Source organism: Acinonyx jubatus, chromosome A1 (genome assembly GCF_027475565.1).
Source record: "Acinonyx jubatus isolate Ajub_Pintada_27869175 chromosome A1, VMU_Ajub_asm_v1.0, whole genome shotgun sequence".
NCBI classification, from domain to species: domain Eukaryota; kingdom Metazoa; phylum Chordata; class Mammalia; order Carnivora; family Felidae; genus Acinonyx; species Acinonyx jubatus.
Window position 1 is genome coordinate 2470001 of NC_069380.1, and position 16539 is coordinate 2486539.

Genomic DNA, 16539 nt, shown 5'->3' on the forward strand with positions numbered 1-16539 from the left:
AACTAGGTCGTAAAAAACAAAGTCCTGTGGTGATTTTTCTTTCTCATGCTTTAATGCCAGATGTTGAACGCAGCCTAAACTATCTGTTCAGATTCGTGGGGCTGTAGAGGATGCCAGAAGGTGAGGACGACTCAGGCCTGGGATGGGGATGGTCCCAGATCCACGAGGCCCAAGATTTTCTCCTTTTGCTCACCGCCAAGCCTAAGCCCCAAGCTGAACCTACTAGTGTAAATATTTCTGGCAGTCTCCCCTCTCTGCTTAAAAATAGGAAAGGAAAAGGCAAAGCTGTAGGTTTTTGCTTCGCAATTATTCAGTTGAAATATAACTGCCCCTCCCCTCCCCCCCCCCGCCCCCCGAAGTGAACGCAGCTCTGGTTGTTGCAAAGCGTAGACTAAACTTTACTAAAAGTGCTGTTCTGTCTGGCCACTTTAAGGGCTGCTACCGTGCCTAGCGCTCGGTACCCGAACAACAGGCCACGGTGGGCGACCGTGGGTGGGGGAGCGAATGTGCGCCCGGCCGCAGTGGCCCCCCGCTGGACGTCTGCACCGCGCCGGCGGTTGGCCGGCGGCGTGGGCGGGCGGCCTAGGTGCGCGGGGCGGCTGGACCCCCAGTCCTCCCGCGCTCCCGGCCGGCAGGTGCCGAGTCGGCAGCCCGGGCCCCCCGGCGCTCTCGGCGGCCGCCCGGCCAGCTCCGCGCGGTCCTAAACACGCTCCGCTTCCGTCCCCCTTTCTACCGGGCTGGAGTGCGCCCTTCGGTGCTGCAGGGACTCCTTGCGTCCGGGGGCGACGGGCAGGGGCCGACACGCTTCTGGTAGTGTTTAGGGAATGAGATTTTTTTTGGCCCAAGTTTAGTGCCTTCGCTTTCTCTTTGTGTGTGAGTGTGGGTCCAGCGAGGCTGACAGCCGCCGCCCCGGGCAGCACGGGTGTTCGCGGTGTGGGAACCGCCGGAGGCGCGCACCGCGGCGGGAGAGCTGGTGGCGGGGACTGAGGACAGGCTGGAGGTCGTACCCCTGGCCTCCCCCGTGCCGTCTCGGACCCATCCCCCTCATCTGAAGCACGCAGCCGGGTCTCGGAGAATCGATGGCTCAGCGGTGCCTGGGAGGTGGGTCGAGGACCCCGGCCCTGCCGGCCGGAGCCGCAGGGGAAGGGGTGGGGGGGGGGGGGGGACAAAGGGCCGCGGAGGCGGGTGGAGGGGGCGGTGAGCTATTGTTAACGGCGTTCCGGGAGCGGAGCTCTCGGCCCGCGGGCCTGCGTCTCGGCACCCCGGCTTGGGCCCTGGCCTCCGGGCCCGGGGGAGCGCGGCGGGGCACCAATGCGGAGCGAGGGTAGCTTCATTGTGTGAATTACCCGAGCCCTGTCTTGGCGAGAGCGCCTCGGAACCCCGGCGCAGCCCGACTGGGCCCCGGCGTGGACAGATTATGGGCTGTTCCACTTGGGGTTCCTCCACGTCCCCCGCCCCCAGCCTTTTTCTTTTTCTTTCTTTCTTTTTTTAATGCAGTCACCTTTAGGGTAGGACGTTTGCTAAACGCAGTCGAGTGAGTCATTAGAAATCTAGTAACTGCCACCGGGGAGAGTGAGGATGCAAGGGTTGAATCGTGGGGATCGCGAAGGTGGAGAGAACCCCAAAAGCGAGTTCTGGGGTCATCGGACGAGGACCGCTGCTACAGCAGCTGAATAGAGACCATAGAACAAAAAATAACTGGAAGTCGTCACCCCCCACCCCCACCCCACCCCCCAATCCTGGAGGTTGGAGAAAGGTGTCGCCAAGGAAGTGACATCTCTACTCCTTAGACTCGCTTGGCACTGTTGGCCGGGTTGGTAGGGGCAGTGCGGGGAGGAGGAGAGGAGGGGAGGTCAGCCCCGGCCCGCGTTGGGGGGCGGGGGGAGAAAGGGCTCGGATCTGCGAGCTCGAGGGTCGGCCGGGAGCCGGCCGCGGGGGGAAGGGCGCGCCCGGCGCTCCGCTGTGCCACTCACCCCCGTTTGGATGGAGCCGAGTGGGTGGCTGTGCGCAGTGGGGGTGGGGAAGGAGGGTGAGGCAGGAGGGTTATTTAAGTCTTTCATCCGCTTGCCGGGAGAAGCGGCCCCCGGGGTGACAGCACTGCCGCGGTCTCCCGCCGCTACCGCTGCGGCAGGTCCCAATATTAGCAACCTCTGCAGCGCCGAGCGAGTGCCGGGAGCCTCCTACCCTTGCCTTCCCAGCCCCGCCCGGAAGCAGGGCTGGGCTCCGCGGCGCTAGGACCCTGCGGGCAGGGCGGGGGAGCGCGCGGCCCGGGGAGGGGGCGGAGGGGCTGCAGCGGCCCGCCACACCTGGCGCTCCCGCTCGCTCCCCGCCGCAGCCGCGCTGGCCGGCCTCCTCCCTTCCCGGTCCGCTGCCTCCCTCTCCTCGGCCCAGCTCCCAGCAGGGGACTCAGTCCTCAAGACCCTCGGTTTCTGTCCCGATTCTTTAGAAAGGAGTAGCTGTAGGTAGGGGGTGGGGGTGGTTTACACTTCGATGAAAAATATAAGGTGCATTTCTGCGTGCAATGAGCTGGCGGCAGGAGACGGGCCGGAGGAATGATTTTTGCCACCCCCCATGCGGTCGCAGGTGACTGCAGCTGCTGGCAGGCTTCGCGGTGACACAGCAGCAGTGCAGGGGACGTGGGGGCGGGGGCATCTTACCGTCGTCCCAGCGGGAGCTGCGGCAGTGACAACTTAGGTGGGACCTTGAGAAAGCCCTTTGTGTTTTCTTGGGGGGGGGGGGGTGGGATGCAGATAAGGCTGAGCCAGGAGAACTGGCACAAGGTATTGCATCTCTCTGGGTAATAGGCTGGGGGGGGGGGCGGGATGTTTCACTTCATGCATAGTTTTTGTCTTTAAAGCACTTGCTAGACGGGGAAAAAAAGTGAGCAGAAAATCGATTGAGGAAAAGGTAATGCAGAATAATAAAAAAGTGAGCGCTGGTCCTTTTCCGCTATTTGATTTGGCACAAGGAAGCCCGAGTGGACCGACCCCCTGACTTCGTGGAAAGATGGCGTGCTTCTCTGCTGCTGTGCCCTTTGGGCTGGAGTGTTGGCTCGAAAGGCCAGACTTCATCAGCCCTCCAGATGCGCATCCGACCTGGGGCTGCTCTAAGAAAGACTGCCTGTTTAAGGTGTTATTTTCCGGATTGGTTCAGATTCTTGAAAAATTGGGAGTTGTAACTCCCACTTCGTCATTTCCTAAGGAAACTCTGAGATCTGCTCAGATTGCTACAGACTCCGCTTTACTCCGTCCCAGGCTTGGAGATGATTGATTTGGCAGCCCGGGTGTGGGATTCTCTGGGTGAGGAGGGAGCTCCGGAGGGAGGGGTGCTAATCTATTTTCGAAAGCCTCCTGTCTTGCCTCTCTCCACAGTCCGCATACATTCTTGTCCTCTAAAGAATGCAGCTCTGTTAAGTGTTGGGGGCTTTTAGCCCAGAGGGTTGTTTAACACGGGCCACAGTGGAACATGTGCCCGCCCTTCCACTTGCCATGGCTGGCCTTATTATGGCCTTGGACATGAGGCCCAATACAGAGGGGCTTTTGGGAGCCGGGCCAGCTTCGGGTTCGTGGCCCATTTGAACAGAGCTCTGGGCTGACCACTAATATCTAGTAAGTCTGGAGCAAAGGTCTGGTGTGGTCATTTTCCTAAAGTGGTCTCGGGAGCTGTCCCAGCCTCCTGTGGACCAGAGATGACCTCAGACCCCATGAGACCCCCTTGGGCCCAGTGAGCACATCCTCAAAGGAACTGTTGGCTGCTGTGAAAGAGAATAGCAGTCAGATGCCACTAGCCGCTGACCCCCTGCTTCCCATGTCACTCCACTGCCACCCATTACTGGGGCCCTTCTGAGCTGAGGATGCCTTGGTTGTGCTGCCTCAGAGAAGGGGCAGCCCCCTGCGGCCCACGTGTGAGGGCGGGCGTACATTTACATGTTCGGCAACAATCCCACCGTTCCCTCCCCCTCTCCCGCTTCCTGTTTTCTTTCCCCTCTTCCTGGCTCTTCCCTTCTTGCCCTCCGTCTCCTGTTGCTCATTAAACATTTAAGGGTTTCTACACGGAAGCCTTCTCTGGGTTGTATTGATCCAGCACCCCTCTATGCCGCACGCTTATGCAAAAAAAGGGGTGGGGGCTGCCCTCAAGTGAGAATTGTTGGAAGCCCTTGCTTGTCTCAGGCCCAGAGAGACATTAGTTGACTCGGTGTAGGTTATGGAGTTCACTGTGGACAAGATGGTTCCAGGAATGATAAGGATTCCAATGTGGGCGGAGGGGATCTTGTTGCCCCATTGCGGGGTCTTTCTGACCTTATGCTGTTGGTGCTCTGGGGGGGGGGGGGTGGCGGGGATGCTGTGACTCAGGCATTCAGGTGTTCTGCTTGCCCTTGGATCATTGAGATGACCTCATGAAAAGCCGTGCCTTTCTTTTGAGGTCTCTATTTTTCAAGGATGGTGGTTTGAGATGATCAAATCCTTTCCACCTGGGGTAACTACATAGGTAGTTTCTTCTCACCTCGAGAGCTGCCTCGGAAACTTGTCTCAGGAATTATTTCTTTCCGGAGGCCCCCTCTGACTTCCCTTCCCAAACCTGAGTGAGCTACTCTTCCTTGGACACCGACCACACCCTAAACGTCTTCTTCTCACTGCCTTTCCCACATTGTTGTTGTATTTATCTACTCATTTGTCTCTCCTTCCACCAGATGGTAAGCTCTTTGAGGATATAGGCCTACGCCATGGCTTATTTATCTTTATATATTCGATACACGGCACAGTTCTTGGCTTACGATAGTCACTCAATAATAGTTTGTTGATTGGATAAGTCAGTATAAATGAATTACAGCTATCTTGTTGATGCCAGAAAAAGAAACAAGGTAGATGCCTTAATACTTTCATTTCCAGAATATATAATAGTTTCAGTCCGTCAGGCCTTTAACAGACTTGAACTTTGCGCACGTAAACACTTTGGGTAAATAGTCTACATACATAGGAGATGCCCACTGTGGTGGAGTCTCATCTAGGTAACGACTTCTAGTCACCAGTAAGGGAATGACTCTATCAATATGGTACAGAAATCACGGCTACATGGAAAAAAAAAAAAAAAAAAGGTAAAAACAGTGGTAAGACGTGCATCATCAACGAGCATATGGGCTTCGGTGTCCGATTGCGGGGGGCAAATTATTTAACATCCTAACGCCTCAGTGTCCCCATTTGTGAGCTGAAGATTAAAACGTAATGCCTAGGGTTGTTGTGAGCACTGAGTGGAAGGCCCCACTGGCACTAAATGTTCCAGTGTCCAAGCTATCTTGATTGTCGTCGTTTTCGGTATCGAGAGTGTTCTCCATGTTCTGCAGGCAAGCTAGTGGAGCGGTTTTGTAAGATCACACCCACCCACCCTGTTGCTTTTGGGCCTGACGGGCAACAATGATGAATATTCATGACTCGTTCCCAGAGCTGCCTCCTGTTTAGGGAAAACACAGAGATCCTCACATACCCTGTGAGAAGATGCGAGTGTCTTTTAGTCTTGGGATTAAAGCCTTCCCCATTGATAGGGCATAGTAAATTGATCAGACCCCAACGGGGGCAAAATGCTTCCTGTCTTTCGTTTTATGGTGAAAATTGGACACTGGCAAATTCCTTACACTCATTTCGGGATCACTGTGACCTATATTGTGGTTGTTTTCAGGTAGCCAAGAAGAGGTTATGCACATGACTCCCAATAGTAAAATGCCATAACTGAGATGAGTTTTTAATCATAAGAATTGGAATAGTACAATGAAAGGAAAGAATTGCGTCAATCAGGGAGTGCATCTCGTGCAAAGGGAATCTCGTGGAAGTATCTCCTTACTGACCTTTCCGTTTGCTCTGTGAGGTGGGAAAGCCTCCTCGTACACTAGCTTCTTTGGACGCACCTTCCGACGTAGAGTCTCAGATGATCAGATCCGAAGTGTAATTTGTAATTTCTCTTTATATCTTTTTCCATGCACTGCTTCACATTTTATGAAAATAAATAGTTTTGCATGTTCAGATAGATATCCTATAAAATGCAGACACACGATATTGGTTACATTTTGTGCTTATAAAAGAATTAAGAATCCCCCTTTATAAGAAATCTCTCTTCTTTGTTGTATCACCTTGGAACCCTTTGCTTTATGAGATTTATGTAGCGCACGTCTTCTTTGGATTTTGCAGCACAGTCTATTTTGTGAGAGTTGCAAAATTAATTGTTTCAAAATCCACATAAGTGCTTTTTTATTAGTCACAGGAGACTGACTATAGCAGACTGTTATCCTTAGTGTTTTGCTAAACTCTCAACTGTAAGTGAATTTTTCAATATTTGAAGATATTTTTAAAACAAGAATTCAATATTTGGTATGTGTTAACTCAAGGTCTACACAGAGGATATCCTTTTATAACAAAATTGAGTGAATGGCTAAGCACAAGAAATACTAGCATTGTCCCAGATATACAGTTGGGTAATCATCTTAAAACAACAATATAGTTAGAGAAATTAAAGTCGCTGTTGTATGGCCATAAAATTCTGGATTGATGCCCAGCTTAGGTGTTGTTATTCTTAGTGAGGTAAGCACGGGGAAAGATGGGGGAAAAAAGATCATGATGTTGGTTTGATTTGGGGATATAGTCCTTCATACCCATTTTCATTCAAGAGCATTTTTGATGTTAGCATTTTCCCCTCAGAATATTATGTTATCTTAATTGTTTAACTAGTTCTTTGAGGCTTGGATAAGTACAGCAAAAATCACTACTTCGTTTAAGCAGAAATATTCGGGATGTATGTAGGCTATTTTAATTTTCCAGGTGGAGCTCAATGAAGATATACAATCAAAAGGTGAATAATATTCTATATAAACCAATCATGTCTTTGGTTAGCACCTCATACTCTTATTTTAAGGGACATAAGATCAGTCTCTGAATAGAATATTTTCCAATACCTGCCCATACACAAATACTTAATTTCGTATTTATGAAGTAAGAAGTAAGAATTTAGAAGTAAGTTGTTTTTCTCTTAAAGTAGACTCTTCTAAGGTTAATTTGAAGATGTATTTTGATTTATCTGTCATATCACTTCTTAGGGTATCTGTAAACACTAGCTTTAAAAAAATTTTTTGTTATGTGTCATGTTAGTAGGTACTTTTATATCATTTTTATAAGATGGAATTTAGTTGAAAAATCAGTTTTCTTAGGCAGTGGTTTTAAGAGAAGACACTTAAATTTTTTTTAAAAAAATGTTTATTTTGAGAGAGAGAGAGAGAAATTACAAGCGGGGGAGGGACAGAGAGAGAGGGGGCACAGAATCCGAAGCAGACTCCAGGCTCTGAGCCATCAGCACAGAGCCTGACGCGGGGCTCGAACCCACTAACCGCGAGATCATGACCTGAGCTGAAGTCGGACGCCTAACTGACCGAGCCACCCAGGCGCCCCAAGAGAAGACACTTCTTCAATAAGTGTGAGATTATCCAAGTTGGGAGTTGGGCTCAGTGTCCTCTCAAAAAGTCTTAGGGATGCTGAGACTAAGGAATTGCTCTGTGCTCTGACCTGTCTTCTGCCTTCTGCCATTTGTCTCTTAGGCATTCTGGAATTTATCAGTATAGCAGTGGGCCTGGTCAGCATTCGAGGCGTGGACAGTGGACTCTACCTCGGGATGAATGAGAAGGGGGAGCTGTATGGATCAGTAAGTACTGGGAGAGACTTTGCCAATCTTCATGCTTTATTTGATTGGAACTGCATTTTCTGTAGATGATACATATCTAGAAGTGAAGCTGAGTCTCTTTGGAAGGAGAGCATAAGTTCTTGCTTTTTGAGAAAAACCATTCTGTTTGTATTTATAGATATCAGCCCTGGACTTTCACCAGACCCAAGTTTCTAAGAAAATGCTTTATTTATATGCCAAACCATTTTCATTGTCAAGTAAATAAAAAATTCACAAGTGTGAAAAATCCCATCTTCTTGTATTGAATGGGAGTTATTTTTGAAATGAATTGAAATTATCTTCTCCTAAGCTTTGCAAAGCAGTGTAATTAAAACTAGAAACAGACAGCCATGCAGTGAGTATAAACCCTTTCTCTGAGCTCCATAAGACTCTCATTATGTAGAGGGAAGAGAGGGATGGAAATTATTGCCAGATATTCTTGTACGTGAATAAGAATATAAAAATATTATAATTATTTGCAAGTATCATAAGTTTCTTTTTTTTTTTTCCGGTCTCACTTCCCATCTCTACCGGGTTGTAAGCTCCCGGAAGGAGGCACTGAAGAAGTATTTATCGTATCCTAGCAGGTGCCAGGTGGTATTCTAGGCGCTCTGGGATGGCAGTGAGTGAGACAAAGTCCTTGCTTCTGCTTTGAGCGAAGGGGACTGACTTTACATCTTTGTTATCTCTTTACTTGTACTAGCAGTTTCTAAAACACAGTGCATGCTTTACAGTAGGAACTTAATGCATTTTTTTTTTGCTAAATGTATGAGTATGAATAATAGATTATTAGTTACTATATACCAACTTGAATTTTCGCCAAAAAAACGCTTGTAGTGAAACCAGCCTTTAGTTTTTCCTTGCCATTATCGGTGGCCAAATGAGAATTTAATCCACATTATCGGCAATAGGAGAAGTTTGATTAGATCCACAGAAAGGTGAAAATTAAAAGAAATTGAGAACGGGAGGCAGAAATGAAGGGCATCTTTATACATAATGGAGAGAAACGTTGTCTAGATATACCCCTTTCTTGTCCACATATTAGAAAATATGTGTGTGTACTCACACATACACATGCAGGGGTTGGAATGCTTTCAGACGCAAGATCCCCAGATGACAATAAGTGTCCTGTGTCATTTGAATATAGCACACACCATTTTCAATGATGTGACATTGGTTTTTCTGCCTTGGTGAAATTTGAGTCTAGATTGGTTGATTTTGCTAGATGTTTAAGTCTTTTAAAAAGAAGTATGTCCTTGAGAAAATAGATGATTTTAAAGTCTCTTTTTAAGCATAGGATTGGGTTGAGCTTTTGAAACACCGTTCGTGGTTTAGATCAAGTTATTTACTGCCTAAGTTATCTTTGCCAGCACTTTTAAGTGCAAAGATACAAAGTATAAGGAAGCTTTTAAACTTTGAAAACATAAAATGATGTTCTCCTTTGTCACCCCCTCAAATTTTTTTTTTTCCCACTTTTAGGTATATCGTGTGGATTTAATTAGGTCGGTCACAGTTGAACTCAATAAAACGCTTCTTGTGTGGAGGGCACAGTCTGACATCTAGTGGGTGGAGGGACTGGTTTATCACCATGGTCTCTAGGCTTTTTTGATCACATGTCACCACCCAAACAATTTTTTTCGAGTCTGGGTCTCAACAGTGTATGTTAAATTACTTAAGGATTCTCTATATAAAATATAGTTCATATAGATTGTTATAATTTATAAAACCCGTATTAAGGTAAACATTTGTAAAGGTTGTGACAAATGACTAAACTCAGATAGAGGCCACGTTTGTTCCCCTCTCCATGGACCACCGTGCACGCCCCTGCAGTTTCGTGGTTGACAAGGAGAGCAGTGGAACTTTGTGTCCAGCACAGTGGCCTCTGTGTGTGTGGACCAGCCGAGCCTCATCTCCCCGTCTGGATTCTTTCGGTGGCTTCTTGCTCGTCTCTCCCCTCCTCCAGCTGCCTGCCTCTGTAGGCCCCGTCAGCAACACAGGCTGTGGACAGAATGCGGGCTCTAGAATGTACCCCGAAGGTAGGCCCGGTCATTATCAGTGACAGGACTCTCCGAAACGGTGGCCAGGTGGCAGAAAGTTGGAGAACCCCCTCTTGGCATGTTTTCTGGGAAGCCCACCAAGTGTGTGGCTGGGAGTAGACGTCCCACCTCCGCTGCCATGTGGCCACAAAGCCACACAGCTGGCCGACAACCCCAGTCGTGGAACCCCAGCTAGAAGGGGAGGGTCCGAGGAAAGGCCTCCTCTCCCCCCACCGCCCCGTGCTTGGGGAATGCCCAGTTTCTCGTGTACAGAGTGCCTGCAGGCTTGGGAACTGCTCAGGGGAAAGTATGGAAGGGAACGCTTTTGCATACTGTGATTTCCTTTCTGGAGAGCGGTCTCCAGAGGCTTCTGTACACCAGGCTTCTCCCCTCTGCAATGCATTCTCCTCACTCCTCGGAGAATTGCCCTTCAGAACTCGCAAATGAATGTCAGCTGTCCACGTAGATCAGATGTTTACCTTTGAAGGTGAATGCCTGTGTTCTTTGGCACAGCATTCAGGGTTCCACTTGGCCTGCACCTGCACGTGGCAGGTAGGTGCTCGATAAACACTTGTCGGGCTGAAAAGCACTAAGCGTTGTGATTTATTTTGCTGCTTCGTTAAACACAGGGGTGTGGCCCTCGCTGTGTCTCTGCCCCTGTGGTCAGGCGTACTTAGGACTCTGCTGGAAGGGAGAACCCCCATCTTCCTACTCCCACACTAAGCTGCACTGTGATATGTCGTCCCTGGTGGGTCCCGCCCAAGGCGGATATGGCTGAGGCTGGGAAAAGATGGTAAGGTGGTAAGAGCGTGGCAATCGCAGTCAGAGGACTTGGGCTCTCATTCTGTCTCTGCCACTCGCAAGGGCTCTTGTTCTCCTCGTCTATGAAGCGAACAGCTTGACTTGGCTATCTGGAGTGTCTTTTCCTACTCTGGATCTCAAGAATGTGTGGTTTGGATTTGTTGGGATTCACTCTTGGGTCTTATCTGCCTGACGCGTGGTGTTCTCTGCATACACAAAGTGTGTGTGCCGCGAGGTCTTTTTGTCCCTTACGTGTAGAGCTGGGAAGAAAGCTTTCTGGGAAGCCAGATGGTTTTCCCTTTGGTCTGTACCTGAGGCAGGAGAGGGGAATGGAAATTAGATCAGGGCTCCTCCGTGGCCGGGAACTACGTTTTCCATCGGGGTTGTGGTTACCATATCTGGTGTGGCAGTGGAAATCGGGAGTGACCAAAACATCACATTTCATTGTGGTGAGACTGGGAGAAGGAAAGAAGGGAAACTGGCAAGGATTCTGTTATTAAATACGGTCGACCCTTGAACAACACATGTCTGAACTGTGCGGGTCCTCTGATAGGCAGGTTTTATTTGTTTATTTATTTATTTAATAAATACAATAGAGTACTGTAAATGTACTTTCTCCTCCTTACCATTTTCTCCACATTGTCTTTTCGCTAGCTGACTTGATTGTAAGGATCTAGTATCCAAAATGTGTGTTAATTGCTTATGTTGCAGGTAAGGCTTCTAGTCAACAGTTGGCGATCAGTAGTGCAGTGGCACGCAGATTTTCCACCGCGCCGGGGGCGGTTGACGGGGTCAAGGGTACAGTAAAAATTGTAGCTTAAAGACTTTTTGCCTGAATGGGGTTGTGTGTTACTATGAAAGAAGGCTAAGAGGAGATGTGGGGAAATAGCAGACTTCCCCTCATGAAAAGTACATGAATGTGTACATGCAGCAAAAATTAATTTACAATGTGTTTTGGGGTAACTTGTCTCTTTTCGTCTATGTAATTCTTTTGTTTTCAAGTTTATGTAGGGAATGTATCTCAAAGGCCAGAGGTGAACAGAGTCATATTTCTTTAGAAAAATGCATGGGATTCTGCTATCCTTGTAGAACGTGGCAGTAGGAGAAAGGATATTGGTAGTGTGTATCACGATATGATTTAAGGACAACCTGACCTGAATAATTCTGACTCTGGGTTGGGGTGTGACTCTGGCATTCATGGGTTAATTCACCCATGTGTCAATCCTTTGTTTGCTCATTCTTTACAAACACTTATATGCACAGTACAGCTAATTCTATGCTAAATGCATAACAGCGCAGCAAAGAGCTCAGACTCTGGTAGGAGAAAGGTACTTATAATCATTCAGTGCCGTGTGAAATGTACTATATTAGAAAAACACACAAATATCTTGGGGGGGGGTCCGAAAGAGTGCATAATAACTGCTCAGGGAAACTGGGTGATAACATTGAAACTGGATCCTGAGGCATGAATAGGAGTCTCAGAAAAGGAAGAGCAGACAAGTTAGGGCACATGAGCTTTCAAATGTAAAGATTAGGGTATCTGCCTGAGTCATAGAGAAGGTGTCAGATCTCACACACACACACGCACACGCACGCACACACGTGCACGCACACTTGCTTGGCCAGAGGATTATGGTATTAGAGTATTACATTTGTCACTTTTGTTCTTATCAAAGAGACCAGAAGTAAGGCTCAGATAGTTACTTTTAGAGTCTTAATCTAACTTATCTGAATATTATCAAGATTCTTTAATCATTAAGAAAAATTGACTATAATAAATATCTCTTTAAAAAAGAATGCCATGGAAAAAATTCATCTCTTTCAAGAAGTTTGCATTTAGGGGTGCCTGGCTGGCTCAGTCAGAGGAGCATGTGAAGACTCTTGATCTTGGGGTTGTGAGTTTGAGCCCCATGTTGGGTGCAGAGTTACTTAAAAATAAAATCTTAAAAAAAAAAAAAAGCTTGCATTTAATGAAAGAAACTTTACCATTTCATTAAAAAAGGTAGCACAGTAGGGGCGCCCGGCTGGCTCAGTCAGTTAAGCGTCTGACTTTGGCTCAGGTCATAATCTCACAATTTGTGGGTTCGAGCCCCGCATCGGGCTCTGTGCTGACACCTCGGAGCCTGGAGCCTGTTTTGGATTCTGTGTCACCCTCCGCCCCCTCTCTTTCTCTCCCCTGCTCATGCTCTGTCTCTCTCTCTCTCTAAAATAAATAAATGTTAAAAAAAAAAGGTAGCACAGTCACTAAAATCGCAATGATAGAGGAAAGTAGAGCATAGAATCTGTAAACGTGATACAGAAGGATGATGTGCAGATTTCAGGTTTGTATCCCTTCTGTAACACTTACTTTATTCCGTCCAGAACTTTAATTCCTGTTGGTCTTTTCCACTAGATTCAGTTCCTAGGAGTCAGATTCTCTTTCTCGTCTTTCTGTTTCTTGAGGGCCCAGCAGTACATGTTATGTGCAGTTGGCATATGGTCAGTGTTTGTTGACTCAACTACTCAGCCTGTCACGACCTGCACACATGCAGAGCCTTGCTGCACTTGAGCACTGTGTGTCGATGGCATTATCTTGTGTGTAGTTGCCTACAGAGAGAACCTACAGAGTTCTGTGTTTCCTTATTGAGAGACCCAGGCCTTGTAGATGGCAGAGGGACTCTTGCAGCCTTCAGACCCGTGCTTCGGAACCCGACTATCATCTTGATGGAGATGCTTATGAAACATGTGTTTCCTAGAAGATTTTGGTTGTTAGGTTTCCGGAGACAACGTTGGGACCTGGTTTATATGAATCCACATAGTAAGAAGGTGTGATGGATTTTTGACCATGCTTCCTACGCACATAAACTTAAGAAAAAAACACATTAGTCGAAGCAGTTGTCTCCACTGGCCAGAGGTACGTGAGTCAAAAATTATCCCTTGCCAGGTGTTTCCATGGTGTGGGGTGGAGGAGGAGAGACCCCGTAGATCCACCTGTCCCCAAAGGAAGGAATATATCAGCTTCTTTAAGAGGAAAAAAATAAAGTATCTCAGATCCTTAGAACCCCGTACTGATTTCAATTATTGTTACTATGTCGTTTGAATACATACCAACGTGAACTTCTTATACTTCTCTGGCAGTTGCAATTCAAAGCATATTAATGTGAAAGTTCACACGAAACTCTAAGACCGGTAAAATCCGTGTGGGCACAGTTGTGTTGATGTGATGGAGGATGTCACCTGCCGTAGGCTAAGAGGTGCTTCACTGTCAGTGTGGCCCTAGTGCTCTTTGGAGCTCTGCACACCTTGGAGCACCTTGGGAAGACGGCTGCCCCCCGCCACCCCCCGAGTCTTCCTGTTCCAATTACTGGGACGCCACATGATGTCATCTGGTCTTTGCTGATGTGCCCAGTCTGTCCTTTCTTTTCCTGTTGGCCCTGATGGTGGGGGTATCACTCGGTAGTGCTGTTTAGCACAGATACGTCCTTGGGTGGCAGCGTGTGCTTACAGGTGGTCCTCCGGAGGGTCTCGAATAGCCTCACCACGATCCCTTTGCTTCGTCACGACATGAAAAGACAAAGTGAAGACGTTCTGGCAGAAAACTCACAGTCCCGCAGATGAGGCCCCGGTGTTCCAGGGGTCTGCACACGCCAGCTTTGAAAACACCACAGGAGGTGTGAGGTCCTACAAGGAGGGTCGGCGGCAGGCCTGAGAGGCAACTTCATGGAGGCCTTCTTGTCTCCAGTAGGCATTCCGCGTTGGCACTTGTGAGCAACTTGTGAACAGGCCGAATACACTCGCGTGTGCATGGAACGGGAAACCATACCAAACGGCAAGGCCTCGCTAGACTTCGTGATTTGTCCCTGTGGTTTGTCAGTTCCGCTTACTTTGATGGTAGATGTTCAGGCATGTCCTGTAGAAGGTCTCCAAGGAATGTAGTTCACATAAAGGAAATGAAAAGGGTCATTTGTTTTGTAATCTCCCTGATAGCGGGTATGCTCTGGAAGTAGGTGGTTTTAAGCAGATGTTTTGGGTAATAGAGCCTTGCCTTTGCTGTGTGTGCACGCTGCCAGTTTTCAAAGGATCAAGGAGTAATTCTCTGAGGACAAAGAGGGCGGCTCCTCAGAAGAGCATTGTATCCTGCATTATTTGATTTAGTTCATACACTGTCCTTGTATTAGGGGTGGAGAGAGTGAGAGTTTAGTGGCTTAGTGGTTTACTCAAGGTCACATGGAGAGTGACAGACAATTATGATTGGAATGTAGGTGAATTAATAAACTTTGTTCGATACCTATGCATAAGAGCGGCCATCCATTTTTGTGAATAAAAAATAATTTTACCAGAATTAACCATGTATTAAGAGAAGGATTTTAGTATTTCCTTTGCAGATATGATTTTGGAACAATTTTGTTTTCTCTCTAGCAGCCTAGTTTTTATTTTGTGGTTGGTTTGTTTCTTTAGCATCTATACTGATGGCCAGTAGTTAGTGGAAGATCATTTTAAAAATGTGTCTCTATTTATTTAATTTTACTTTAGCATTTGTTGTTCAGCGGCATAGCTGTACTGATTTGCTGATCTACTGAGACATGTTTAAAACATCCCATGTCAGTAATGACCAAAGTCACAGAGCATAGGTCTGGAGATGTTACAGGTTTTGGAAAGGATTTGGTTTTAGTCATTAATAGCTCAGTAGATTAAAAAAAATTTTATAATGTTCATTTATTTTTTGAGAGAGAGAGAGAGAGAGAGAGAGAGAGAGAGAGAGAGAGAGAGAGAGAACGAGCAGGGGAGGGGCAGAGAGAGAGGCAGACACAGAATCTGAAGCAGGTTCTGGGCTCTGAGCTGTCAGCCCAGAGCCCAACGCAGGGCTTGAACTCACGAACCATGAGATCATGGCCCAAGCCAAAGTCAACTGAGCCACCCAGGTGTCCCAATAGCCTAGTAGATTGCTCTCATCTTCTCTGGAGGAGGATGGCTCTGGGTACCAGGCAACATGTTCAGGAATGGTCTTTGTTCAGGCTCAGGAGTCTCAGAGTAGAATCCTCCTCATGACAGGTGCAGACTTCACATAAGATCCCCTCTGTGTTCCTGCCCTTGGTTTTACTCCCAATCCCTGCTCTGTACTGCTCCCTTTTCTGAAGCCCCACTGCCTAGTGCCTGCCAGAAAAGTCTGATGAGGAAAGCTTGAGAGAGTGAGTGGCTGTTTCTTGGGGTAGAGCCCCCACTGGCTCCTCGTTCTTCGAAGTCCTTTCATAAAGGGTAAGGCAGGGACTCGGTTACTTTCGTTTCCCATGGAACTGCCAGTACTTAAAACAGTGTCTTGCTTGTGGTTGACACTTAATACATGTTGAAAGTATGACTGTGTTGTCAGTGGGATCCCAAATCACCCCTCCTCCCTCCCTCCCTCCCTCCCTCCCTTCCTTCCTTCCTTCCTTCCTTCCTTTCCTTCCTTCCTTCCTTTCTTTTTCCTTCCTTCCTTCCTTCCTTCTTCCTCCTTCCTTCCTTCCTTCCTTCCTTCCTTCTCCTTCCTTCCTTCCTTCCTTCCTTCCCTCCTCCTTCCTTCCTCCTCCCTCCTCCCTCCCTCCTTCCTTCTGTCCTTCCTTCCTTCCTTCCTCCTCCCTCTTCTTCCTCCTCCCTCCCTCCTCCTTCCTCCTCTCCCCTCCCTCCTCCTTCCCTCCCTTCCTTCCTTCCTTCCTTCCTTCCTTCTTCTTTCTTCTTCCTTCCTCCTCCTCCCTCTCTTTCTTTCTTTCTTCTTTCTTTCTTTCTTTCTTTTTTTTTCAGCATCCAAATTATAAATAGGTATTTAAGATTAGAAGGACTGATGTACAGATCAGAGTGGCTCCTGACCCTGTATTTCTCTTGGGAGCAAGGCTTCAGTATTCGCCCCTTCAGCGTCCACAGCGGCTTTAGAGAACAGTGCTGCCCCGAATGATGAGAGCCAACTGTACGTACAAATGCAAATGGTACTTTCTCTTGTGGGTGAACTTGGAACTGGCTCGAGAACTTGCAGCTTCGTGGGGGGGGGGGG

At 47.9% G+C, this 16539-nt stretch overlaps 1 protein-coding gene across 2 annotated transcripts in view; it reads left to right on the top strand.

Moving 5' to 3' along the window:
• The window catches only part of FGF9 (fibroblast growth factor 9), a 94954-nt gene that overhangs the window by 64622 nt on the left and 13793 nt on the right, over positions 1–16539 (top strand). For both annotated transcript variants that reach the window (XR_008292038.1, XM_015077768.3), the window contains one exon: positions 7577–7680. Coding sequence is in view for 1 of the 2 variants with exons in the window: in XM_015077768.3 (XP_014933254.1) it covers positions 7577–7680 (104 nt within the window). In the remaining variant the exon portion in view is untranslated. The remainder of the gene's footprint in view (positions 1–7576; positions 7681–16539) is intronic.